Genomic DNA, 27,223 nt, shown 5'->3' on the forward strand with positions numbered 1-27,223 from the left:
CCATCTCTCCCTTGTTCTCCTTCTCTCTTCCTCCCCTTTCTACAGCTATGCTCTCCTTCCTTGTTCTCCTTCTCTCTTCCTCCCCTTTCTACAGCTATGCTCTCCTTCCTTGTTCTCCTTCTCTCTTCCTCCCCTTTCTACAGCTATGCTCTCCTTCCTTGTTCTCCTTCTCTCTTCCTCCCCTTTCTACAGCTATGCTCTCCTTCCTTGTTCTCCTTCTCTTCCTCCCCTTTCTACAGCTATGCTCTCCTTCTCTCTTCCTCCCCTTTCTACAGCTATGCTCTCCTCGTCTTCTCTCCTCTGTTGGAACATGTCTTTCTGTACTCCTGCTGAGACGAGGTGAGACAGTCCCCCTTCTCTACAAACACCCAGGCTGCATACCAATTCTGTTAACCTTCCTTCCTCTTCGCTGCTAACTTCCCCCGTCTCCTTTTCTCCCTGACTACTAAGTTTGAATCTCTAAACATTACTTAACTTTTTCAAGTCCAAAATTAGTGGCTATAATGTATTGGCTATAAAGAAAAGGAGTCCAAGACTGGGACACAGCAACAGTTTTATACAACCTGTAAAACCCTGTTCACTGGTGTCCCTTGCCAGGCTTGGTGTTGCCTGTGATGCCTACAGGAGGTACAGTACTGTATCTAACGGGGGGTGTGTGTGTGTTCAGATCGTGGGTAACCTGCTGTACTACCGCTACATGAATCCGGCCATCGTGGCGCCCGACGCCTTCGACATCATCGACCTGTCGGCCGGAGGTCAGCTGACCACAGACCAACGGCGGAACCTGGGCTCCATCGCCAAGATGCTGCAGCACGCCGCGTCCAACAAGATGTTCTTGGGGGACAACGCCCACCTCAACCCCATCAACGAGTACCTCAGCAGCTCCTACCAGAAGTTCAGGTGCAGTGGAGGACATTCTTTATGGGTTGTGTTCATTAGGGCATGCTATGGAAAATGGAAAACTTATCACTTTTACCTCTGTCTTGTGCTATAAATATTATCTCGGTGTGGTTAATCCCCATCTAAGCGTCAACATTGAAATGGATGCAGATTTTAAAAAACACTGCCATTGTTGATCCTTTGAAGGGGACTGGCATGTGTTTGACGGGGACTGGCATGTGTTTGACGGGGACTGGCATGTGTTTGACGGGGACTGGCATGTGTTTGACGGGGACTGGCATGTGTTTGACGGGATCATAAAAACCACATGAAAATGTTCTTTGTACAAGCAAGAGTTAGAATATGCGTTGCTTCTCTTTTTAAAATAAATCGTCCACCAAAAATTGTGACGTGAATTTACACCCAACTTAAACATGGAAATAATGGCTGGTAAGAGGGTGACCTGAGGTGGGCGGGGCATGTGTGTAGCTTCTTACCCTCCTTGTATCTCTGTTGTCCCTCCGCAGGCGTTTCTTCTTGGCGGCGTGTGACGTCCCATCATTGGAGGACAAGTTCAACGTGGATCAGTACTCTGACCTGGTCACGCTTCAGAAACCTGTCATCTACATCTCTATAGGGGAGGTCATCAACACACACACGGTCAGTCACACACACACACACACACACACACACACACACACACACACACACACACACACACACAAAGACATGCTTATTTCTGCCCTCATAAATAAAAATGAGTACTCTCTTACACACTTCTCAGTGAGTTTACTTTTTCTCTGTTGTGAAAAACCCAAATTATACGTGGAGTCATTTTGTACAATTTGTGCCTAAGTACTAGTGTATTTTCTTATAGCCAGTACCACAGAGGGGTAATGTGTTTTAGTGTTTGCTCCCATATGAAGCCAAAGGCATATGTCCACATTGTGTGGACAATAAAGATTTTCACATTGTAATGTTCCTGCTCGTCCCCCGCCAGCTGCTGTTGGACCACCAGGATGCCATCGCCTCGGAGCACAACGACCCCATCCACGAGCTGCTGGAGGATCTGGGAGAGGTGCCCACCATAGAGTCCCTCATCGGTCAGTACCGTAGATATTCCATAGTCCCCCATCAGTCAGTACCGTAGATATGCCATAGAGTCCGCCATTGGTCAGTACCGTAGACATAAGGATGCTGTGTTCATATATTAATCCATGTAAAATGTAGAGGGGCAAGATGAGAAAGGAAGAGGTCTGATGAATGTTTCCTACGATCTGCTCTGTTCTACCCCATCAGTGAAGAAACCATAGTCTTCTAAATGTCTCACCTGTCAACGGTCTCCCCTCTTAGAGCTTCCTTCCACCCTCCCCACAATTTCATGTGTCATTCACGTCCAATGTAGAATCCCAACTTCCTCTCCCCTAACTGTCCCCTGTTCTCCCTCCAGGTGAGAACCCCCTCCCCCCAGGGGACCCCAACAGGGAGACGATGGGGAAGACCGAGGTGTCCCTCACCCTCGCCAACAAGTTTGACGTCCCCGGAGAGGCCAATGCTGAGATGGACGCCAGGACTCTACTGCTTAAGTAAGAGTAATATTTGTATACAATAAAAAATACACACTTCCTTAGGGCTCTTTCTCGATTGTCTAAATCGGTCCTCTCTTCGCCTTCTCGACTGCTCTTATCTGAAAGAACTGACCAGGTGTAAGCCAGCCTAATGATGAGCTGCCACCATATTGTTTTCACCTGCCAAGTTTCATTTCCAATCAGTGCAGATGGAGAGGACAGATTTTTAAGCAATTAGATCCAAGGAGTTAGTTCAAAAGGAGGCCAAATTTAGTTCCCAGACTCCTCAGTTGTTTGTGAGTCCCCAGCTGAACCTCTTCCCTCTTTCTGGCCTGCTACACCAGAGGCGTAAAGTTTGCAGAGCGTGAGATGCTCCAATTCATTTAAATGAAACCTGGGTGTGAGCGCCGGCTCCATGGGAGGCTCACGCTGCTCAGAACTGTTCGCTCTGGTTGTATTTTCAAGATTTCGACTCACAGCTCACACCCAAGAACAATAGCATAAAGTGGCTTTCGCTCTGCTCACACCGGCTAAAAGTTACGCTTCCAGTCTAGCAGCTAAAAAAAACCTACTGTTGTCTCGACGCCCTAGAATAGCTCCTATGTCTCTTTCCCCCTATCTTTCTCTCTCCAGCACCAAGCGGCTGATCGTGGATGTGATCCGGTTCCAACCTGGAGAAACACTCACTGAGATTCTGGAGGGTGCTGCCAGTCCTGAACAGGTGAGACACAGAGGAGGTAGGGATGAATGGAGGGAGAGAGACTGGGGGAGAGGGAGACCTGGACTAAACGTTTCAGTGCAATAGTGAAGATGTAAACTTGGCAGTATAACACCTAAACAGTACATTGAGCTCAAAGTTTTGGGACAGTGACACATTTTGTTGTTGTTTTGTTTCTGTACTCCAGCACTTTGGATTTGAAATGATACTCTGAGGTTAAAGTACAGACTGTCCGCTTTTAATTTGAGGGTATTTTCATCCAAATTAGCGCTTTTTGTACATAGTCCCCCCATTTTTAGGGGACCTATTAAAGTGGTCAAAACTTTAGTATTTGGTCCCATATTCCTAGCATGCAATGATGATAAAATCAAGCTTGGGACTCTACAACCTTGTTGGATGCATTTGCAGTTTTGGTTGTGATTATGATTATTTTGTTCCCAATAGAATTTAATGGTAAATAATTTAAGTCGCTTTATTGTAAATAAGAATAGAATATTTCTAAACACTTCTACATTAATGTGGATGCTACCATGATTACGGGTAGTCCTGAATGAATCGTGAATAATGATGAATGAGAAAGTTAGAGGCATAAAATATCATACCCCTCGTTATTGTAATGGTGAGAGGTTAGCATGTCTTGGGGTATGATACTTGTGCGCCTAACTTTCGTACCCTGCACACTCTAATTGACAAAGAAACAAAACCAAAACAAAGGCAAAGTCTTCTCATGCTTTGTTGATTTCAAAAAGGCTTTAGGCGCCTCCCGAGTGGCGCAGCGGTGTAAGGCACTGCAGGGCTTGAGGCGTCACTACAGATCCGGGTTCGATCCCAGGCTGTGTCGCAGCTGGCTGCAACCGGGAGGCCCATGATGCCGCACAATGGGCCCAGCGGCCTCTGGGTTAGGGGAGGGTTTGGCCCGCCTGGATGTCCTTGTCCCATCGCGCTCTAGTGACTCCTGTGGCGTGCCGGGCTCATGCACGATGACACGATTGCCAAGCTGTACAGTGTTTCCTTCGACACATCAGGTTAAGCGAGAAGTGTGTCAAGAAGCAGGGCGGCTTGGCAGGGCCGTGTTTCGGAGGACGCATGGCTCTCGACCTTTGCCTCTCCCGAGTCCCATCGCTGCAACTCCCGTACGGACAAGACTGTAACTACCAATTGGATACTTTTCCCACCACTGCAAAACAAGGTGGAAACTGAGCTGCACTTCCTAACCTCCTTCCAAATGTATGACCATGTTAGAGACACATATTTGCCTCAGATTACACAGAACCACAAAGAATTTGAAAACAAACCCAATTTTGATAAACTCCCATATCTATTAGGGGAAATACCACAGTGTGCATCACAGTAGCAAGATTTGTGACCAGTTGCCACAAGAAAAGAGCAACCAGTGAGGCACAAACACCATCGTAAATACCCATATTTACTATGTTTATTTATTTTCCCTTTTGTACTTCAACTATTTGCTCATGTTTACAACACTGTACATAGCCATAATAACATTTGAAATGTCTCTATTCTTTTAACTTGTGTGTAATGTTTACTGTTAATTTCGGATTGTTTATATTTTTCATTTGGTTTGGCAATGTAAACACGTTTCCCATGCAAATAAATTCCTTTGAATTGAGGGGGAGGGAAGGATGCAAACCTGTAATATTAGTTAGCAGCTCACACACCAACACTTCATCTTTGTTTTTGATTATATCGTTGTGCCATAGAGTTAAAGCAGAGAGGGCACACCACAAAAGACTGATAGCATGCACCAGTTTAAAGTAGTCAACTGAGTAGGACTTCCTCTGGGTTCGGGAGTTATCACTTTTGCTTTATTCAACTATGATTTGTGCACAGTGACAGTATAGGGTGAAGTTGCCCCTAGACGCTGATCTTGAGTCAGTTTAGCATTTTCCCCACTACTCTAAGTTAGAATTGGGGGAAGGGAAGCTGATCCTAGATCTGTGCCTTGGGGAATCTTCACCCCAGCGCCACAGCAACACATGACACCACCTCTGTTTTCCCCCTCCCAGGAAGTGGAGTACCAGCGTGCTATGCAGCGGCGTGCCATCCGTGATGCCAAAACCCCGGAGAAGATGAAGCAGGCCAAGCCGGTGGTGGATGACAGCCTGACGCTGCAGGGCAAGAAGGACAAGATCAGGAGCAACCTGCAGCGCCTGGCAGAGCTGGGCAAGGTGCACCCTGAGAACCGCTACCAGGACCTCATCAACGACATCGCCAAGGTACTGTACAGCTCGCTAGTTGAAGCTGTGTGTGTATGCCCACCCATTGAACCACTTCTAGGACCTCAACGACATCGCCATGGTACTGTGTCAGTGTTTCTGTGTCTCACGTGATGTGTGGTACTTATAGTATACGTGTTTTTGTGGATGTGTCACATAAAATATAACGTGTATGTGTGTTCCAGGACATCCGAAACCAGCGGCGGTATCGGCAGCGGAGGAAGGCGGAGCTGGTGAAGCTCCAACAGACTAACACCGCCCTCAACTCCAAGACCGCCTTCTACAATGTCCAGATTGACTACTACAATCAGTACATCAAGACCTGCATGGACAACCTGGCCAGCAACAAGGGCAAGTGAGTGGCCTTTCTCTTCATACCAGAGGGAAGACGCTAGCCTCCAGGTTTGAGAGGTGGGCAGGAGACCGGAGGGATGCAGGTTGGAATCCCAGTGTTGACGGAGGATGCTTTGTGTGTCAGTAGAATAAAGGATCAAGAGCTCAACTTTGAATTCTTATTACAGAAATGTTGTTGGGTGCGGGGTGTAAGTGAATAAGACAGACGGGGAAACTTGCACTGCAGAGGTCAAGGGTTTGAACCTATTAGAGGGCTTGGTGGAGCCATCGTCATACTTTTTACATCTGGGTTGTGTTCATTAGAGCACACGTTGAAGAACTTAACAAGTGTTTATTGGACAAGTCTAGGAAGTACCTCTCCATTTTATTAAGTTTTAATTCCATGCCTATTTTGTTAACGACCCTGAAATGGAATGGAACTGCCGAAATGTTAAGTTTCTAGCAGAAGACAACTGCAACTCAGGTTGAGGGAACGTTATTACATGGACTGCTATTTTCTCTGTTACGATGTGTGACAGTGTTATGGACACAATCTTCTCTCCCTCCTCAGGCTGTCAAAGAAACCAGGTGACACCAAGGCCAAGAAGAGTAAACAGGTGTCTCAGAAGTACACCGCCGCTCGCCTCCATGAGAAGGGTGTGCTGATCGAGATTGAAGACCTGCAGACAAACCAGTAAGTTAAAAATACACCTGGGATGTTTAGTTAATAATTGTTTACCAACTGTTGTCTTGAATGTATATGATGTAATGTGGATACATCACACAAATCCTTAGTTTTAGGCAAACAATAGTGTTCATGTTTTTGCTCAATGTGTGAGGGTAGCTGTGCCCCTTTCTGTCCTATTTTAGTCATGGATTGATTGAACAGATTTGTCATTGATAATCAATCAAAATAAAACCCTTTCACGTAAACATTTTAATTCATACAATCGACTGCGCCAAGACATCAGATCCAGTTTAGTTGTTCGGTATCCAAGCCGTTAACAAAGAACCTGAACATTATGCACTCTAGTCTGTGGCGACACACAGATCATTTGTGTCTGAAACATCTGGTTTGAGACAGTATTTATTTTAATGGGAGTCATCTGTTGACGGATGATGGACGGCGATGTTTGTCTGATTAAAAAAAAAAAAAAAATTATAATTAAATTTAAACTCACAGATTTCGCTCTTTTATTGAAAATAGTTGACTTGGATTGATCTTTTGACAGTCAACAACTGATGAAAACCTACAAGATTTAATCCGTGTGGCCGTAGCCTATATCTATCTCAAGCATATTTGCATTTACAGTACTTACTACTTTGGCACTGTACCCATACTTTGTACCTGCCCGTATAATTCCCATACCTGCATAGTGGCGCACACACAAACCCTGACTGAGTGGACACCTGTTCAGAGACCACACCGACACACTCCAAACTCAATGGTACTGTATGTCATATAGCTAGTACTGTACATTGTGTGACATCCCCCTCCCCCACACACAGGTTTAAGAATGTTATCTTTGAGATCTCTCCGTCGGAGGCGGTTGGAGTGTTCGATGTGAAGGCCAAGTTCATGGGAGTGCACTTGGAGACGTTACAGTTGGAATACCAGGTATACATATATGAATGAATGATGTACAGTGATGCCGGGATGTGAGAAAGGTGGTGGTCAAATGGGATTTTATGGTTTGTTGATGATATTTCTGTCTTTTTTAAAATACTTTTTCGAATGATTCCTTCTCCATTTCTCATCTCCCTCACTCTCCCCTTTCTCTGCTCCTCTCTCTTCCTGCCTCTCATGCTCTCCCTCCCTCTCTTCCTCTCCATCTCTCTTACTCTTCCCTCCATCTCTTCCTTCTCTTCTCTCTCCCAGGACCTCCTCCAGCTGCAGTACGAGGGTGTGGCTGTGATGAAGCTCTTCGACAGGGCCACCATCAATGTCAACCTGCTCATCTTCCTGCTCAACAAGAAGTTTTACGGAAAATAGATGGATGAGTCGGGGAGAGGGAGGGAAAGAAGGAGAGGGGGCTACAGACACTGTTGAGAACAGAACATCTAACAGAGGGCCTTGGCTCTATGCTGTCTTGTCTTAGCTCGGTTTCCCCCTCTTCCGCACTACTTTAAGTATATGTATTCATTATGTGCCTTATTGAGATGGAATATTCACCGTACGGTATGTGCCTTATTGGCAAAGGAAAAGTCCACCGGAAGCCTGCTGGATGCGCCCAGTGTATCCTGGTCAGGATTCAGAGTGCTTTTTGTGTTACTATGTTACTGTAAGACTGTCAAAGGTATAAGATATGGATGTGTCTGTGTCAGGCGCTTGTTTTCCGGTTATTTGAAACACAGTTCAACAGTTGCATGCTGATGACATCACGCAAGCAATTTTGTCATACAGTATAGCTTGAAGAAACTTGCAAATCCACTATTGGCATAGGAATAGCCTTTCAAGAGTAGACTGAACAATCAATGTAGAAAAGATGTGTTTATTATGCTTTGTGTTAAATAAATGTATAAAAGAAAACTGTCCTTATTTATTTTTTGTGTTGTCAGTCCTCCAAGTATAGTTAACGTTACTTTTTATTTTCCTTTTAAGGAGCATAGTGTCAGAGCAAATCACATTTCATAGTTCTTTAGTCACACATTCACTATTAATTGAAAATATGGTGACTTCAGTTGATTTTACTCCATTCACCACTCTAAAGGAAATCGTTCATACACTCCAGTCTAGAGTGCAGTATTATATAACAATGAAGAGAGATATGCTTTAGGTTCCAGTAGATGTCACTCAGTGTACACTAAACAAACCGTCTCAGCACAGAATCCTTATGACAATCTGCTCCATTTCAGAAGACTGGAAAGCGTGATATACAGTACTGCCCTGTCAGAATTGTTTAGAAATGTTTTTTTTTTTAACCAGTGTACCCTTGTATTGAAGTTAATTTACACTGGGCCTAACCAGGATAAAGTTATCTAAGAGCCTAAGCTCTTTCTGTGTTATGTTTTGCCCGTAGTCCATAGAATGTTTTAAAACGAATTAAGCTTTAATGCAATATGTCATTTATTTGACTTTTATATCATCCACAAGCTATTTTTCATGAGATACATTATTACCAGTGACTTATATAAAAAAAAAGGTGACACTTTAAAACATTCATTTAGATGCTTTTTAAATTATTACATGCTTAGAACGCTTACACATGATTATACATTTTAATGTTTATAAATTGTGAAATACACAGATTATTATGCACACTATTTATGAATACTAAATTAACTTTAAGGGAAGGTTTCCCAAAACCAGATCCAGCCTAGTTCTGGACTGAAATATATTTTCAATAGAGATAAAGGATTAACCTAATCTGTGTCTGGGAAACTGGTCCTATTAGTTAAAATGTATTGTTTTGCAGAATGTCAGTATAATTTAATTTTCATTGTATGATGTAATATTTTTTCTCCATGTTGACACTAGCCAGAAGGTCCTAGTACTGTATGTCCATGGATGATTGGATAGGTTTGAGAATGAAAAGTACAATTTAAGGAACTGAATAAACCAAGCTAATTTACTTTCACGTGTGTGCCACTGTGGTAAAATGCATATTTCTGATTGTTATGAGCACTTAAATGTTTCCTTCATTTATTTAGTAGACATTTGTATCCAGGTCAATTACCATTCAGTTCACTAAATAATGAGGCTGAACAACCGTATGATAAAGGCTAGGCCGGAAGTAGGACAAATATAAGCACCCACCTAATTTGTAATAATTTTTAAAGGCAATTTCCAATTGAGACATATCTGCAGCGTTCACCTAGAATGTGAACATGGTAACATTACTTTTAAAAGGCTCATTGTTGACAGGCCGATCTGATTAAATCCTGGCCTAGGTGTCACAAGCAAAACACAAACAGAAATAGCAACATGGTTTCAAATACACAAAATGATGTAATATGCAGTTTCTTATCTTAATGGATGCTATGATTAAATGATGTACAAAATGAAGCAAAAACACTTTTTTTCAGACAAAGGCTATATTTTCATTCCTAGGCTATATTCAGAAGTGGTTACAGTCATATGTCAGTGTATCAAGTGATCCCCAGTGTCAAATCATCTCAGTTTAGCAACCATCTCTACTATGAACTAGGTTTCCATCCAATTGATGCCAGATTTTCATACAAATATTTAAAAATCTGCATAAAGAAAATCTAACTTTTTGTGGATAAAAAATCAGTGTGTGATGACGTAGTGCACACAAAATGTACTTTTTCGCTTAAGTTTTCATCTCCCGAATAAAAATCTAAAGTTCATTGTGTTTCCAGTGCAGTTTCAACTCGACCAATAGTTTTGTCTCAAAAACTGGGGTCTTGGCACATGTGCTCTAGCCAACAGCTCACAGATACATTGCGGGTAGGCTAGTCAACATAAGATTATGGATAAGAGCGAGAGTATTTGTATTTGTCAAACGGCAGTCGAGCTCCTATCATGTCTCCAGAATAAGACCCTTGCTATTTAGTGGAAAGAAGCATCAAGCTCATCATTGTGCACTTTCACCACCCTGTGAACTTCATAACTTATTTCATCTGTAGCCTAATAAAAGACATGGTTTCCCGAGTTGTAGTGGGATGACCACACACCATATCATCATGTGACTCCAAGTTTACTTCCATATGATAGTTATTATATATATGTTTGCGCATAAAGGTGCTTGACCAACATTTCTTGCATAATTAATTTTATCGAAACAAAAAGATCCCACCATGTCAAACAAACTATTTATCTGTTGGCTTTTATAAAATTGTACCAACACTTCTGTTTCTATCACAGCTGTCTTGACTTTGTATTTATACTGTATGACTTAACTCGCATAAAAACGGGATGAAAACTTGTTATTGGCTGCAGTGAAAAGGATTCCTTTGAAGTGTTTCCATGCTACACTATTCAGTTGGATAATGCGGACAGGTACACATCCCCTTAAGAGTTCTTCATTGCCCTCCTGTGGACATAACCGGTAAGGTTGTTTTACAGTTTCAAGCTGTTTTTTTATATGGAAGGATCAGTGGGGAAAGAGATCTTACCATCGAGAGCCGACAAACTATGGAGCGATATGCAACAGGAGGAGACAAGACGAGAAGAAGCTCGACTTTACCGCATGGATTTGAATGTTTACATGCGAACTAAATATAGCCTGTAAAAAATTGTTGTAGCTGTTACAGTCGACCTGTCTAATCAGAGGACCAGAATCGAAAGCAATGTTTTTGAGATCGAGAGAGTGGATTATGTTACATGCTGATTTGGATAACGCTCGCGCTGCTACTGCAAGATCTTTCCGACACTTGTTGAAATTACATTTCTAAATCTTCTCCACAAGGGAAGTATTCGCTAATGAAAACATTGCTAACAACTATATTTGGGCGTAATTCTAACTAACTGCCGAGGGCAACGTTAGCAAATATTGTTTTAGATAGCTAAAGATTTTTAAACTAACGTTTCTTTTCTGCTGTTCGTGTCGCATTACGCGGTAGTTACTGTACGAGCTAGCTGCGTAGTTGTAATTTCTATCGATTAACATTTTTATACACTGCATAAAATGACCGTTTTGATAGCTTTGAAGAGGTTGAAGTACTTATTAGTTATTTAGCTACGCGTGTTGCCTCAATTGACAATGCATTGTTGGCTACGTCCTCAAAACGTTACTATTTTAAGCTAAATTGTCAATGAAGAAAATGGAAGTGACAGGTAGCTAGCTAGCACTGGCACTCTCTCACGCTAGCTAGTTAGCATAACTAGCTACTGATTGAGTTTCCAACAAGTTGTTGGCTTGTTATTAGTTTAGTTAATTATTTACAAATGTAAATATTTTCACATGCATTGACAATACGTTGGGATGTATAAAACTCAATAACTTCGGTAAGCGTTACCTGCTGGCACCGTAAACACATTTTGGAATTTGATTGTTTACAAACACTTGTCAGCTGAACTGTTCACTATTGTTATTAACCTATGTGGCTAACGTTAGCTAGCACCGAAGATTTGTCAACGCGACGATTTGAAGCAGCACTGATGGATTCGCTAAAAGTGGACTGACAATCAAAACCACACTATCTATATTTGTGCCCCAAGCACTCGCTTTACATTTTTTAAGTAAAGTTTTGAAACTGTGCGGCCCACACCATGTCCGGATCCCCGGGCTCGGGTGGCTCAAACCCCAGGAAGTTCAGCGAAAAGATAGCGCTGCACAACCAGAAACAAGCAGAGGAGACGCGGGCCTTCGATCAGCTTATGACAGATCTCACTGTCTCAAGGGTAAGCAGATCCCTGTCTATAAATATCGAATTATTAAGTGTGATTTATTAGTGCATGAGTGGTCTCAAGCTAGATAGGAATGCCATGTTTAGTTTGATCAAGGAAGTTGGACAGGCAAGCCAGCAGGGTGTGAATGCTCTCTGCTGTCAAGCAGCGGGGCACCTGTCAAACTTGTGTCACAATTCATGGAGGTTATGGTTAGGCAGGTTACTTCGAAATAAGGCTAGCTGTTTAAAAAAAGAACCCTATGGCTATTGTTTACTATATAACTACAATGACTGTAGTTAACCATAAGGTTTTTAATAGTTACAACAAGGATAATCCTTAAATCAAAGTTAAATTCATCAGGGTTGTTTGGAAATATATTTACCCTAAACAGGGGGCTATCAATCGATGGGTGATTAGTGGCTGACGGTTCACACTCCCTAATTAGACATAGATCAGCATTGATCACTGCCGTGTGATGTGAACAGAAACATCACCAGTAAACATGCTTTCTGCACCACCCACTCTTGCACTCGTCAGCCTATTTTTGAATGAAATTATTGGTTAATAACCAGCCAGCTGCTGCATATTCTTCTATGAGTCATCATTAGCAGCAATGTGTTGTCATATGATGTATAGATGGCAATTATAATGGCGCCTCTAATTTTGCCTTCACAATCAACTGTGACTTAACTACATTCCCCTGTAATCATCCATTTGAATATACACTCTCAGATTTGGAAGTTGATTTCTAATCATAAGAATTTGTCTAAACTAATGTTGCATTTTTTTAATACTGAGAAGTGAGATCTTCGGGCCTGCCTTTTCTGCACTGAATGGGACCCAAACTGCTAATTATGTGCCGATATCATCCATTTAACTGTTTATTAAATTTACATTTCAGTCATTTAGCAGATGCTCTTATCTAAAGCAACTTACAGCTACTAATGTTAATGTAGCTAGGGTAACATTGAATTGGGCAGTCCTTCACATTTGTGGGGACAATTGCATTCTAAAACACCCAAGCCCAGTTTACTGTGTTAGGCTGCATCAAGGTCTCAAATCAATCCCCTCTATTGTGAATGAGCAACTCTCACATTGCTTTACAGTGGGACACACACACAGTCATGCTGCTCTTATCTTCAATTGAGCCCTAGAGGGCTTTATCTCCTGCATGTATCTTAATGGAGTAAAAAGGCAGAGTTGGGTGACTCATGCCTGGTTTTGCTCAGTGTTGGTAGCCTGCAACCGTTGGAGGTTGGCAGGTCGAATATAAAGATGACAAGGGCATCCTTGTATTGGGAACTTATTTGTTGAGGAATGTAACTGTTTTTCTGGGTGATTTGTGAGGTTTTAATTGCACTTCCCATGACTGTGTTTTAAGGTGTGTGTAAAATGAATGGCCAAAGCTTGCTGGGAACCATGTGTAGACATACCAGCCCCGCCTCATCTGCTAACTACTCATAACAAGTTCACCATGTGTATCCAGCTAGCTAGGCAGGAAACTTCTTGTGTGTCTGATTCACTTGAAATGTACAAGCTTTGCATCCAATGTCATGTTTTTCTTGTTGCCGACTACGTCTGAGACTATTTTAATACCAAACAACTAGCACCACAGCTGCTATGTAGAGACACTCTTAGGGACTTACAGTCACTCTTTTCACAACTCCGCACAGATGGAATCTACAAGGGTAGCATTTCTTGCAGTTGCTACATTAATTTTAGACTTTAATGATGTGAATTAGGGCTGCACTATATGGGAGAAATCGAATAGCTATTTACATTTTTTAAATGTAGTTCTTTAGCAAATATTGTGATTTGACAAAGGTCATAACTTTTGGAATCTTAGAAATAAAATGACTTATATTAAGAAGTAGAGTGGAAAGCAGCATCGTTTTAGTTTGGAATAGAGGTTGTCCGATTATGATTTTTCAACGCCAATAACGATTATTGGAGGACCAAAAAAAGCCGATGCCGATTTTATTTATATATTTTATTTGTAATGAAAATTACAACAATAGTGAATGAACAATGAACACTTTTATTTTAACTTAATGTAATACATCAATAATATATAATATCTATTTAGTCTCGAATAAATAATGAAACATGCTCAATTTGGTTTAAATAATTCAAAAACAAAGTGTTGGAGAAGAAAGTAAAAGTGCAATATGTGCCATGTAAAAAAAGGTTCTGTTTAAGTTCCTTGCTCAGAACATATGAAAGCTGGTGGTTCAATGTTCCCAGTTAAGAAGTTTTAGGTTGTAGTTATAATAGGAATTATGACTCGTCGACTATTTCTCTTTATACCATTTGTATTTCATATACCTTTGACTATTGGATGTTCTTATAGGCACTTTAGTATTGCCTGCCTAATCTCAAGAGTTGATAGGCTTGAAGTCATAAACAGCGCAGTGATTCAAGCATTACTAAGAGCTGCTGGCGAACACAGTAAAGTTTGAATGAATGCTTACGAGCGTGCTGCTGCCTACCACCACTGTCAGACTGCTCTATCAAATATTGAATCATAGACTTAATTCTAATATAATAAACACAGAAATATGAGCCTTTGGTCATTAATATGGTCAAACCAAGAAACTATCATTTCGAAATCAAAAATTTATTCTTTCAGTGAAATACAGAACTGTTCTGTATTTTATCGAACGGGTGGCAACCCTAAGTCTAAATATTGCTGTTACATTGCACAAACTTCAATGTTATGTCATAATTCTGGAAAATTAGTTCGGAACAAGCCAGGCAGCCCAAACTGTTGCATATACCCTGACTCTGCGTGCAATGAATGCAAGAGAAGTGACACAATCTCCCTAGTTAATCTTGCCTGCTAACATTAATTTCTTTTAACTAAATATGCAGGTTTAAAAATAACATCTCATTCATTCCCCCTTCCCTCCTCTTCCACCCTTCAGTTACATTTATCCTGTACTGTGGATTGGGAGCTGACAACGGTGGCATTCATTAGGCACCAAACAGGAGAGAACTGAATTAAACAGGGAGGTATTAACTGTACTTGTCAAAAAAGAAACGCTCTCTCATTTTCTGTTAAAAAGCATCTCAAAACGTTTTGTTGTGCCCTAATGAACAAGGTCAAAGGCAGCTATTAAGAATGCCCACCTCCACGCAATCACAAGCTGAATTGAAATCTCTTGATTTGATTCATTTTCTGCCTTCTGAAACATGAAAGCACTCTGTACACACGCACAGTCAAGAAAACTAACATGATCTACTGGAAAAAATATAAACATTCTATTCACATTATTTCCATACCATCGCTTCACAATGTCTTCTTTTATGAGAGGCCAGAGTTTGAAATGGCCAGTTAAAGGAGATGTGGTTTGGAGGCTACTCCGAGTGATGTTGCCTGTAAGGTATGAACTGTTGATGACCCGTGAGAGACCCAGTGAGTGTGTTGCAGTTGTCGGAGTCCATGAGACGCTGCCAGAAAACGTCTGTAATTAAAACTCACCGTTTCAACATTCACAACAGGTCACTACAGGCTGAGTTGAAAGTGCTCGAGTGGCTCTGTGTTTGGGTCTGTTTTAGGGCTGGGAATTGCCAGGGACCTCACAATATGATATTGTTGTGAAATGTTGGTGCCGATATGAATTGCAATTCTATACGGTGAGCTCAAACTATTGGGACGGGGACACTTTTTTGGGGGGGGCTCTGCACTCCAGCACTTCTATTCTTATTAACAATAAAAGTGACTCCAAAATTACACAATACATTATTTACTATTTATTTCTATTAGGCACAAAATAATCTGAAACACAACCAGAACAAACAGCAAATGCATCCAACTATTTTTGTGACAAACTTGATCAAGTCATTGTGTGCTATGAATATGGGACCAGATTTAATACACAGAAGTGAATTTGTCACAATACTTTTGGTCAAAATGCTTCACCCGATATGGTGAAAATACCCTCAAATTAAAGATGAGTGTACACTTTAACCCCATTTGTCATTTTATCCTTTCAAATCCAAAGTACTAGAGTACAGAGCCAAAACAATTGAAATTTGATGTTCCAAACATATAGCTCATGCAGAGGGACGAGAGAGCCATGAGAAAATACGTATTGATCAGTCATGGAATTAAGTGCTTAAAACAAATTGGCTCCCTTTTTTAAAAATATGGAGAACAAGCTATGAAGGGAAAAATGTTTTGGTGCAGGTACAGCCAACTAGTGCAAAAATCATATTGCGGTATTGTGAAATAATATCCCAATATGTAAGTAGCAATTTTAAATTTTGCACCTCACTAGTCTGTTTTCACCGGAGGTTAAACTGCTTTCCCACCACTGTGCGTAGTAGACCTAGGCTATGAGTTTGCCAGCTAATGTAGATAAATGCATAGTGTAGCCTACATGTAGGCTTATACAGATTTTTCTGTTTCTACTGAAAGAAAAGTGTTCATGTGTCTTCATAAAGTTGTTGTTGCACACTCTTTAGGAAAGTAAACTAGCAGTGTCTTCCTGCTTTGTGAAGGTCTACACCGGTGCTTCATGGTCTGCAGATACTGTCTGCTTCTCCTATGTTGTTAATCTGCAGTTTGTCACTAAGGACCTCGTATGAGTTGTGGAAATCGCCTGGATTTCCTCTTTTAACCCGTGGGAATGATTTCACCGCAAGGTCTTTGACATTTTGTCCCGCTGTGCTTTTTTTTAATGAATAGTATTATTGGATACTGGAATGTGTGTTCTGTTTATGATGGATGTATTTTGGGGTTGTCTTGTTGCATTATCTCGTCCTCCAGAACCCCATTCGTTAAGCACTGTTTTACCTGATTGGCTATGTGTATTTAAATAGTCCTGCGTTTTGTCTTTGGTGGGACTATCTTGTGATAGGTCATTTTTTATATTAAGGTGTGGTCTATGCCAAGTTAGGCTGTGCCATGTTAGGTAGTCTACCTATCTGGGAAGCTGGGGAAAAGAGACAGGGTTTTGGTTTTGGCAATGAGATTGCTATGCATTAAGGGGAAATTCTCTCGAGTTTATCTTGAGATTCAGAACAGAGATTGTGGTTTTTAAATGCTCAGTCCAACATAGGGCTGAGCGATATATCAAATTAATTTCAATGTTATGTTTAGTCCGACGTTCCAAATGCTTATATCGCAAGATACAAGGTAAAAAAACATTCTCTACAGTTTTTATGACTGTCTTTTTGGTCTTGTCTCCTCCTGTGCTGTGTTCACTGCACTTTCCCACACAGACACCAAGCCCCTCCCCCTGCCACTCAAAGCAACAAAGACTAAAGAACACTTCTTCCTCACTGACAAGTAGTTTAAACTGTCTTTTTGCATTTGAGGTTTGGTCCAACAGAATCGGTCAGTTAAATAAATAACGTCGTACAGTTAAATAATGAGAACTTTTCAAACGATACCTTTTTTATGTCTCAACTCCCAAAATGTAGAATAGAGCAGACCCTACTAAAATGAGTCTCAATAAACATGATTTTGGAAGATTTTATGCAGCATTGCGGTACCAAATACTGCTAGCAGCATTTTATCAACAGCCTGTTCTGTACTAGCTGTCTGGTCTGTGTGTTCTAAATGTGCAGTGAGTATACAAATACTGATTTATAATAGGGTTGGGTGGTATCCAGATGTTCATACCGTTTCTGTACCAAACTGGGCTATACGGTATTACCAAATGTGCACAGAAGGGGTGCTATTTCACAACCCCACACAAAACAATTCAGGTAACAGGGATCTTGATCCAGGAGGGGGTTGTATGTCTCTGCTGTAACCAGGAAACTTGATCTTGACGTCTAGCCACTGGGCTAGCAAGTTAGCAAACCAAATGCAAACCTGTAGCCCTGAGCTGGATGTCATTTGTTTGACACGTCTTAGATTTTTTATAGTTATAAGCAGTGGCGTAGTGTGAAGCCCCCGTGATATGGGGGTGCCCCCAACCCAAAAAACGAAACCCAAAAAGTTTGGAAAATCATACTGCCGGTTTTTCAAAATATACCATATAAACGGTTTATCACCCAAACCTAATTTATATAAGAAATTGGCACCTCCTTCTGATTCTTAGTAATAAGCATCTTATTATTAATGAGCATAAGACATAAAAAGCTTATGCTATCTTATGCTTATGTAGGCAACTTGATTTCAATATCTTAACAAAGTGAACAATTTGTTCGAACAGGTGGAGATGGACAGGAGGGTGTATTCATAACAGTTCAACTGTTATACCATGTTAGCAAGCAAATACACCCAAGTTGTCTAGACTTGAAATATAAAGTTTAGGTGGCTACTCATTAGCACGTGGGCTTGAGTGATTGTTTATGAGACCTGTGTTAATATTTTATGACTGCTACAAGAACTTGGGCACTATTGCTGAATGTGCATATTCTGGTAAAATGTCTAACAATATTGCATTTTCATAGACAGACTTGAAAGCCAGATCAATGATTATTGCAAAAGTCTGGGGTCACGTCGAAATGGCCTTGTTTTTGAAAAGCACTTTTTATCAATTAAAATTGATCAGATCAGAAATACAGTGTAGACTTAATGTTGGAAATTGTAGCTGGAAACGGCAGATTTTTTAATGGAATATCTACGTAGGCGTACAGAGGCCCATTATCAGCAACCATCACTCCTGTGTTCCAATGGCACGTTGTGTTGGCTAATCCAAGTTGATAATTTTAAAAAGCTAATTGATCATTAGAAAACCCTTTTTCAAATATGTTAGCACAGTTAAACTGTTGTTCTGATTTAAAGAAGCAATAAAACTATCCTTTTAGACTAGTTGAGTATCTGGAGCATCAGCATTTGTGGGTTCGATTACAGTCTCAAAATGGCCAGTAACAAATAGAAAGAGGAGTGGGAGGCCCCGGTGCCCAACTGAGCAAGAGGACAAGTACATTAGTGTCTAGTTTGAGAAACAGACGCCTCACAAGTCCTCAACTGGCAGCTTCATTAAATAGTACCCACAAAACACCAGTCTCAACGTCAACAGTGAAGAGGCGACTCCGGGATGCTGGCCTTCTAGGCAGAGTTCTTCTGTCCAGTGTGTGTTCTTTTGCCCATGTTAATCTTTTCTTTTTATTGGCCAGTCTGAGGTATGGCTTTTTCTTTTTCTTTTTCTTAGAAGGCCAGCATCCCGGAGTTGCCTCTTCACTGTTGATGTTGAGACAGGTGTCCATCTGATTTTTAGCCATATCGCTCAGCCTTAGTCCAACATCAATGGTGTTCTCTCTTACTTTGTAGACAGACAGACATTGGCTCATCTTACACCTGCAGGATGTTGCCGGCTTGTCAGACACACAGAGAGAAAACAGCTTTCCCTGGAGCTCGAGCCACGTGTTAAATTTGAATGACATTTAATCACAACAAGAGCTAAAGGTCTCCTGAATGTCCCTGAGGCTGTATAGTGTTAAATTAAACCTGCTTAGCTCCTTGTCAGCTCTCTTACTGTCCTCTCTTCTCTGAGTTCCTCTTATGTGTAAACCCATTGATTGCATCAAATGAGGTCAGTCTTTGAGATTCAAATTTTGTCCTTTGGTTAGCGAGAGGAAGAAACGCCCCACGGATTTGCCTTTTCCTGATCAGAATTGATAATTGGAACTGTTTACCTTAGCCGAACAAACCATGCTCTGTGTGGTCCCTGAGTTGGTCATGTGTTGGAGGAGCACAGGGTCTGTATCCACAAAGTGTCTCAGAGTAGGATTGCTGCTCTAGGATCTGTCCATATAGCCTACTGTCATTATCAGCACTCCTACTCTGAGACACTATGCATACGGGCCCCGCTGTGGAGACATGCTGCTATACCAGACTAATTTCTATGAATTGGTGAATGGATAGGTTACAAAACATTTCCTTCTGGGGTTTCCCTTTAATGCACAGATGTATTCTCCAGAAACTAGACTACGTCATTGGACAGAAATGACACACCTTCCCACACCCATGAGCAAAAGCCTAACCTAAGTATTGTTTGTCTAAAACAATACTTAAGGTTTTCTGTAATTTCATTAAATAAGAAATTGATAGTATTATATCATGTATATGAACCATACAGCCAACATTGAAGGCAATGTTTGATTTGAAACAATAAACTAAACCAGCAACAACTTCCATTGTCTTGTTTTTCTGATGTACAACTTTCTGTCACTCTTGCTGTCTTGTCCATATCTTGCCCTTATTATCCCCATGCTCCGCCCATGCAGCTGCTGTGTTGACTGGCATTGTAATGGATGCAATTATAGCCCAGGGGTGACCATTGGCCAATCTTAGTCGTGTAGGAGTGGAGTCAATGCTGGGCTGGAGCAAAATAAAGCGGTTGTACTCCAGAGGGCATGCTTAACTTTTTTTAGCACTGCTGTGCTGTGGTCATTGGTACAGGGCGGAGCAGAGTAAAAAAAAGTTTTTTTGCACAACCTCGAGTGTACAGTAGCTTTTCTACAATGGGTTACCATTAAAAAAAAAGTAATGTTATTTTGATAGGCTACTTTCATCCCTCAACGAAAAATATAGGCGTTGTTCTGACATCTATGGTTGCTAACCAAGCCGGCTGGCCGTTGACTATCGGTTTGGTTGCCAGAGACGCGACACATACGTTAAGTCTTTTTGTTCTATATCTATGGACGCGAACCAGTTGTTCGTTCTAAATGTTCTGTTGCCATCCTGGCTGGCAATGCTCTTATCCCTTGCTAGCTAGCAAACTACGGCTAACAGAGTCAGCTCAAACAGTGCAGCTAGAATAACAGCAAATTAGCTGCAATTGCAACCTGTTGAGTACAGAGGGCGCTGTTTTCACTTTGGGGGAAAATCGTGCCCAATTTAAACGGCCTCGTACTCAATTCTTGCTCGTACAATATGCATATTATTATTACAATTGGATAGAAAACACTCTCTAGTTTCTAAAACTGTTTGAATTATATCTGTGAGTAAAACAGAACTCCTTTTGCAGCAAACTTCATGACAGGAAGTGGAAAATCTGAAATCGATGCACTGTTCTAGGGGCTGCCTATTAAAGTCCTTGATATTTAAAAGTTTAGATGCCCTTCATACGTCTTCCACTAGATGTCGACCAAGCAGTAAGAGAAGAAATTGAGTAACTTGATCTGGACTCGAATCATAGCTCTTGGCATGACGTGTCACCAGTTTTCTGGAGAGCGCGAGGAGGGACCTGGATTTGCCTTCTGATAAGCTGACGTTATGGATGACTAATATCTCCGGCTTTGATTTTATTTGATACATGTGACAATATCATCGTAAAGTATGTTTTTTCAATATAGTTTAATCAGATTATTGATTTTTTTTCGGGAGTTTTGCCGTGTTCCGTTCTCTTCCGTTTGTTGACGATGGAGAGATTCGTGCCACTTGGCAAGTGTTCTTGCTAAATCGAGAGGGAAAAAGGCCGTTCTAAAACCAAAAAAACGATTGTTCCCGACAAAGGACCCCTTGTACAACATTCTGATGGAAGATCAGCAAAAGTAGGACCCCTTCTATGATGTTATTTCATATATCTGTCGTACATGTGAACTAGTCGTCTGCGCCCAGCTTTTGGGTACTCTCTCGCTATACCTAAGCTGTATGTCGTAATGAAGTTATTTTTAGAATTCTAACACAGCGATTGCATTAAGAACTAGTGTATCTATCATTTCCTATACAACATGTATTTTTTAGTTATGTTTATGAATAGCTATTTGGTCAGAATATGTGTGTCAGAAAAAGTGTCAGAAAGATATCCGGACGTTGTGGGAAAAAGATGCTACGTTAGCACAATATATAACCACTGATTTCAGCTCTAAATATGCACATTTTCGAACAAAACATAAGTGTATGTATAACCTGATGTTGTTATAGGACTGTCATCTGATGAAGCTTATCAAGGTTAGTCAAAATTATATATCTTTCTGGTTTATTCGCTATCGCTAACGTGCCTATTGCAATCGCTAACGTGCCTTGATGAATGAATGCGGTAGTGTGGTAGGCTATTGTAGTAAGCTAATATAATGCTATATTGTGTTTTCGCTGTAAAACACTTAAAAAATTGGAAATATTGGCTGGATTCACAAGATGTTTGTCTTTAATTTGCTGTACACCATCGATTTTTCAGAAATGTTTTATGATGAGTATTTAGGTATTTGACGTTGGTGTCTGTAATTATTCTGTCTGCTTTCGGTGCAATGTCTGATTGTAGCTGCAATGTAAACTATGATTTATACCTGAAATATGCACATTTTTCGAACAAAACATAGATTTATTGAATAACATGTTATAAGACTGTCATCTGATGAAGTTGTTTGTTGGTTGGTTCTTGGTTAGTTAGGTTGGCTTTGCATGCTACCTGTGCTGTGAAAAATGTCTGTCCTTTTTTGTATTTGGTGGTGAGCTAACATAAATATATGTGGTGTTTTCCCTGTAAAACATTTTAAAAATCGGATGTTGACTGGATTCACAAGATGTGTATCTTTCATTTGCTGTATTGGACTTGTTAATGTGTGAAAGTTAAATATTTCAAAAAAATATCTTTTGAATTTCGCACTCTGCCTTTTCAGTGGAATGTGGGAGGAGTTGCGCTGGCGGAACGCCAGAGCCAGACAGGTTCAGATGTTTTGGATACATCCATAACAATGAGCTAATGATGCGTGATATTTGGCCGCCATAGAAAATGTGCTTTCTTGTCAGGGCACTGTTCATAGGAGCTAGCCAACTACACAGCTAACGCAATTACTTCAAACTGAAGCTGGTAGGACAGCAAACTAGCTGCATTTCATATCGTTTGACCTGTTTCTGTATTTCTTTGTATATATCCATGAATATTATGCTGATTTCAACTGGTTGAGAAAAGATTGAACGTGTCAGGACGAGACTTTCTCAATAGGACAGTGGAGATCGAATGTCAATATTGAAACTGTTGAAAATGTTGAGAGACAGATAGCAACTATTGTTTTTAGTATGGCCGAGACTCATTCTAAGCCAATCGTAATGCTTGTTTTGACCAACCCGTTGTAGAAGCCTGTACTGCACACCTCCAGGCAGGACCGCTATTGGACATCCCTCTAATAAATCCCGTTCCTCCTTCCCCTGTAACTCCTTGGTTACTGACTGCCGTGTTGTTGTTGACCGACAGGTGCAGTTCCAGAAGATCCAACAGCTACGTCAGACCCAGACCAGGGCCCAGTACTATGGCGGCTCCCTGCCCAACGTCAACCAGATCGGCAACGCTAGCGCCGACTTCCAGGTGAGCTCCCCCAACAATCATGCTCCCATTTTTTTTTTCCTTCCCCAAAATGTTTTATATTCAGTGTCTTCAGAAAGTATTCATACCACTTGACTTATTCCACATTTTGTTGTTACAGCCTGATTCAAAATTGATTAAATATATTTTTTTATTATCTCACCCATCTACACACAATACCCCGTAATGACAAATTGAAAACATGTTTTTAGACATTTTTGCGAATGTATCGAAAATAAATTCTGTAATATCTCATTTCCATAAGTATTCACACCCCTGATTCAGTACTTTGTAGAAGCACCTTTTGTGGTGATAACAGCTGTGAGTCTTTCTGGTTAAGTCTAAGAGCTTTGCACACCTGGATTGTACAATATTAGCCTCAAAGTCTTCAACCTCTGTCAAATTGGTTGTTGATCAGACTCCCTCGCAGCTCCCCAGTACTGCTGGCACGAGGATTGAACTACTCAACTTTCTAGAGATTTTCCCATTAGTTAACACTATCAACCTTTCCCTTTACTCTGGCAATTGTGCTTGTATCAATGCAATATTAGCCACTTTCAATGCAACATACCAAAACTAAACAAATAATGCAAGAGATTTTGTTGTAGGCAGAACGCATCGGAGTAGGATTGTTTTACACAGGACTCTGCCCACAACCAAATAGCGCTGCAGTAGGTCTATATGCAAATAGGCCATTGCCATATATGGATCTGTGCCATTAACTTTGAACTGGACTGTGTTTACATCTGTGGTCATGAGTAGATGCGCTTGTGTTGAGATCAAAGTGAGAGCTGCATGTAGCCACGTGTGCACATTTAGTTCATATCCTTTGCTAGTTAGTGAGTTATTAGGCCAGGTACAGATCATTTGGAATCAGGAATAGGGGAGTGAAGACATCTTTGAAAAGCGAGTAGATAAAGAGCTTATTTTTGTCTTAAAGGGGCAGTGTTGTATTTTGAGACAGGCTTGAATAAGCTAAGTAGCCAATAGGCAGATGGTAGCATCATTTGTCTGATTCTCTGTAGTAATGGTATGGGAATAATAATGTAGTTTATTTTGTAAAGTGGTTTCTTTCATCAAACACAACAACGTTGAAAAAAAACCATACAGGGCTTGACATTAACCTGTTTATCCAGGAGGTGACTGACAATGTAGGCCTAACATTGGCTGCTACTTTAGGCTGAGTGATGGAATGGCTATTTCCATGTAAAAATGTTATGGGATGCATTATTAACTTCTCCATGCTCAAAGGGATATTCAATATCTGCTTTATTTTTACCCATCTACAAATAGGTGCCTATGACATTATGTGTAGGCCAGTGATAGAGAGATATATATATATATAATTATTTATTTATTTATTTAATCAGATGAGGGACCAGGAAGTGGTCTCTGGCGTTGGGATAACATGTGGACTAGTTGGCTGTGTTACACCCTCTGCCAAACTCAGGCACAGGGTACCATGACCCGTCAGTAATTTAAATGTCAATATTGTACAAGTCTGCCAAGCTAGTCTAAGTAGTAGGGTACAACAGTGTTATGGAACATTTGGATAGAAATGCTTTCCGGTACAGTAAGGTCTAATGTCCATGTTGGACTTTACATTTCTAGCTGTATCGTTTCAGTGCGTTGCACCCTCCCGAATGCAACCAAGTCCAACTATAACACCATAACTGTAACTCTCACAGCCTTATCTGCCAGGATTACAGTGCTACTATGATGGCAGTAGTATAGATGCATAGAAACAACTGACGTTTTCACTGCTTGGTATGGACTTCAAGCTAACAGAGCATGGTCCCTTGCTGTAGTACATAAAATGGCTAGATAATGAAAAACATTTTTTAAACAATATTACTGTAGGCTTCAAGGGAAACTTCTGGATTTTGGCAATGAGGCTCCTTTTCTACTTCCCCAGAGTCAGATGAACTCGTGGATACCATTTTTATGTTTCTGTGTCCAGTATGAAGGAAGTTGGAGGTAGTTTTGCGAGCCAATGTTAACTAGTGTAACCCATAGCGCAATGACTGGAAGTCTATCTGCTTAACCTAGGCCTCCATTTGACGTGTTTGGTCATTACTTATATGGCCAATACATTTATATGTTCAACCAAGAAGGGCCACCAGATTGGTATGAGTATGTATTTTGAAGAGTAGTCCTACTCATGCTTTTGCATGGTTTTGGCAAAGAAATCAACCAAACTGTGCCCCCTTGTCCTCTCGCCCAGCAACACACATCTGTATGTTTGGTACACTTACTGTAAAAACCACTGTTTGATGCACATTTATTGTAAAAACTACAGCACGTGTGACAGTTTCTGGAAACGGAGACTCTCCTTGTAATTACTGCCTAACAGAGACAATGTCCCTCTCAACAAATCCAGACCTCAACGACCCCCTAGATGGTTCCACACACACGGCGCTCTGCACAGTATATAGCACTATACTTTCAGAAATTCAAAACAGCAAGCCTCTCTTGAGGACTCCAACTAAATAATTCAGATGTTCTCCTACCCAGACAAGCAACAACAAAGTACTAAGATCTGTGTTCTGGCTTCGGTCTGTCTCATTCAGCCCCAGAAGAAACACAGTGGGTGAATGTGATAGCGCTGTAGCTGCCCACGTGGGCTTGCCTGAATCGGTTTGTCCTCAGAGGATAGAGCGCTAACGTTAGCCTAGATATGTATGCTACAATACAGTAGCTCCAGGTAAAAGTGCCCTTGTTGTGTTGAAGAATGGCTCTTTTGAGAGGTGGGATTAGGGATCTAGGTCTAGGGTTGCTTTCCAAATGGTACCCTATTCTCTTTTTATAGTGCACTATTTTAGACCAGATCCCTATGGGCCCTGGTCAGAAGTAGTGCATAATAAAGGGACTAGGGTGGCATTTGGGACGCAGAACTAGAAACCAGACTTGATATCACAGTAGAAAAACATGACTCTTTCCTCCTTAGAGATGCTAGTACAGGTTTAATGGACCTGGCTGCACTTGATCCTAATCATTTGTTAGTGCTCGTTCATTGTAACTGTAGTGTTTTCATTTTGGTTAGGGTTTGAGTGTTTTAATGAATGATATCCGTCGGAAATCATGGAGTTAAAGTAGGTTGTTAGTCGTGTAGTACCTAAACACTGTAGACATGATTTAAAGCTGTCATTTTTTCCCTCTTGCTTTTTTATTCTTGTCTTTCTCTCTGCCCCAGCCTGTTGCTTTCTCTCCCTTTCTGCCCCAGCCTGTCTCTTGCTCTCTCTCTTTCTGCCCCAGCCTGTCTCTCGCTCTCTCTCTTTCTGCCCCAGCCTGTCTCTCGCTCTCTCTCTCTCTCTGCCACAGCCTGTCACTTTCTCTCTCTTTCTGCCCCAGCCTGTCTCTTTCTGTCTGTCCCTGTCTCTCTAATAATAGCATTACATTTTAATAGTTCTAATAATATCTAGAGCCACAATGAGAATAATAACTAAAGTAATGCTGGTACTAGTTGTAACATGATTTCTAATAATGGAATAGTAATGGCATGGAAGCATTTTTTGCTTACGTACTGTCCCTCAGGTTGTGGCAGGAGACCAGGTATTTGGTTGCCAAAATATTTTGTCTCTCTCTCTCATATTAACATCCCCCTCTGTCCCTCTTCCTCAGGGTGGCTTCCCAGGGGCCTTGGACAGTGTCAGGGGGACACGTCACCATGGCCTGGTAGAGAGGGTGCACCGTGACCGCAACCAACGCATTAACCTGCCTCACCGCCGACCCATCGACAAGTACGGACGGCAGATATCCTTCCACAACCACAAGTAGTACCAGTAGGAACCAGTTACCAGTAGTATTTAGTAGCAACTTGTGCATATAGAAATTTGTACCAGTGGTACGTAGTGAACTTACCTGTAGCAACTATTAGAACACTTAGTACCAGTACAACATCTGGGGCCCTCAGAAATGTGTTTTTCTTCTAAACTGTCAGAATTCTCACAAGCATGTTGACAAAGCTGATGACAACGGTTTACAAC

At 41.1% G+C, this 27,223-nt stretch overlaps 2 protein-coding genes across 7 annotated transcripts in view; both read left to right on the plus strand.

The window, feature by feature from the left end:
- The window catches only part of LOC129852945 (ras GTPase-activating-like protein IQGAP1), a 56,530-nt gene extending 48,265 nt beyond the window's left edge, over positions 1-8,265 (plus strand). Inside the window, exons 23-32 of the mRNA XM_055918545.1 lie at positions 668-900; positions 1,407-1,539; positions 1,880-1,982; positions 2,330-2,465; positions 3,081-3,168; positions 5,193-5,402; positions 5,588-5,757; positions 6,307-6,429; positions 7,245-7,353; positions 7,615-8,265. Of these exons, the coding sequence (XP_055774520.1) occupies positions 668-900; positions 1,407-1,539; positions 1,880-1,982; positions 2,330-2,465; positions 3,081-3,168; positions 5,193-5,402; positions 5,588-5,757; positions 6,307-6,429; positions 7,245-7,353; positions 7,615-7,728 (1,419 nt within the window). The 3' untranslated portion in view covers positions 7,729-8,265. The remainder of the gene's footprint in view (positions 1-667; positions 901-1,406; positions 1,540-1,879; positions 1,983-2,329; positions 2,466-3,080; positions 3,169-5,192; positions 5,403-5,587; positions 5,758-6,306; positions 6,430-7,244; positions 7,354-7,614) is intronic.
- A 2,505-nt stretch (positions 8,266-10,770) lies between these two features.
- The window catches only part of crtc3 (CREB regulated transcription coactivator 3), a 78,533-nt gene continuing 62,080 nt past the window's right edge, over positions 10,771-27,223 (plus strand). For 2 of the 6 annotated variants that reach the window (XM_055921808.1, XM_055921805.1), the window contains exons 1-3: positions 10,774-12,042; positions 23,130-23,240; positions 26,859-26,990. In XM_055921808.1, coding sequence (XP_055777783.1) covers positions 11,911-12,042; positions 23,130-23,240; positions 26,859-26,990 — 375 coding nt within the window. In that variant the 5' untranslated portion in view covers positions 10,774-11,910. Of the gene's footprint in view, positions 12,043-23,129; positions 23,241-26,858; positions 26,991-27,223 lie in introns of all 6 variants that reach the window. The other 4 variants (XM_055921806.1, XM_055921809.1, XM_055921803.1 and 1 more) reach the window with 4 other exon arrangements.

Source organism: Salvelinus fontinalis, chromosome 4 (assembly GCF_029448725.1).
Source record: "Salvelinus fontinalis isolate EN_2023a chromosome 4, ASM2944872v1, whole genome shotgun sequence".
Lineage (NCBI taxonomy): Eukaryota > Metazoa > Chordata > Actinopteri > Salmoniformes > Salmonidae > Salvelinus > Salvelinus fontinalis.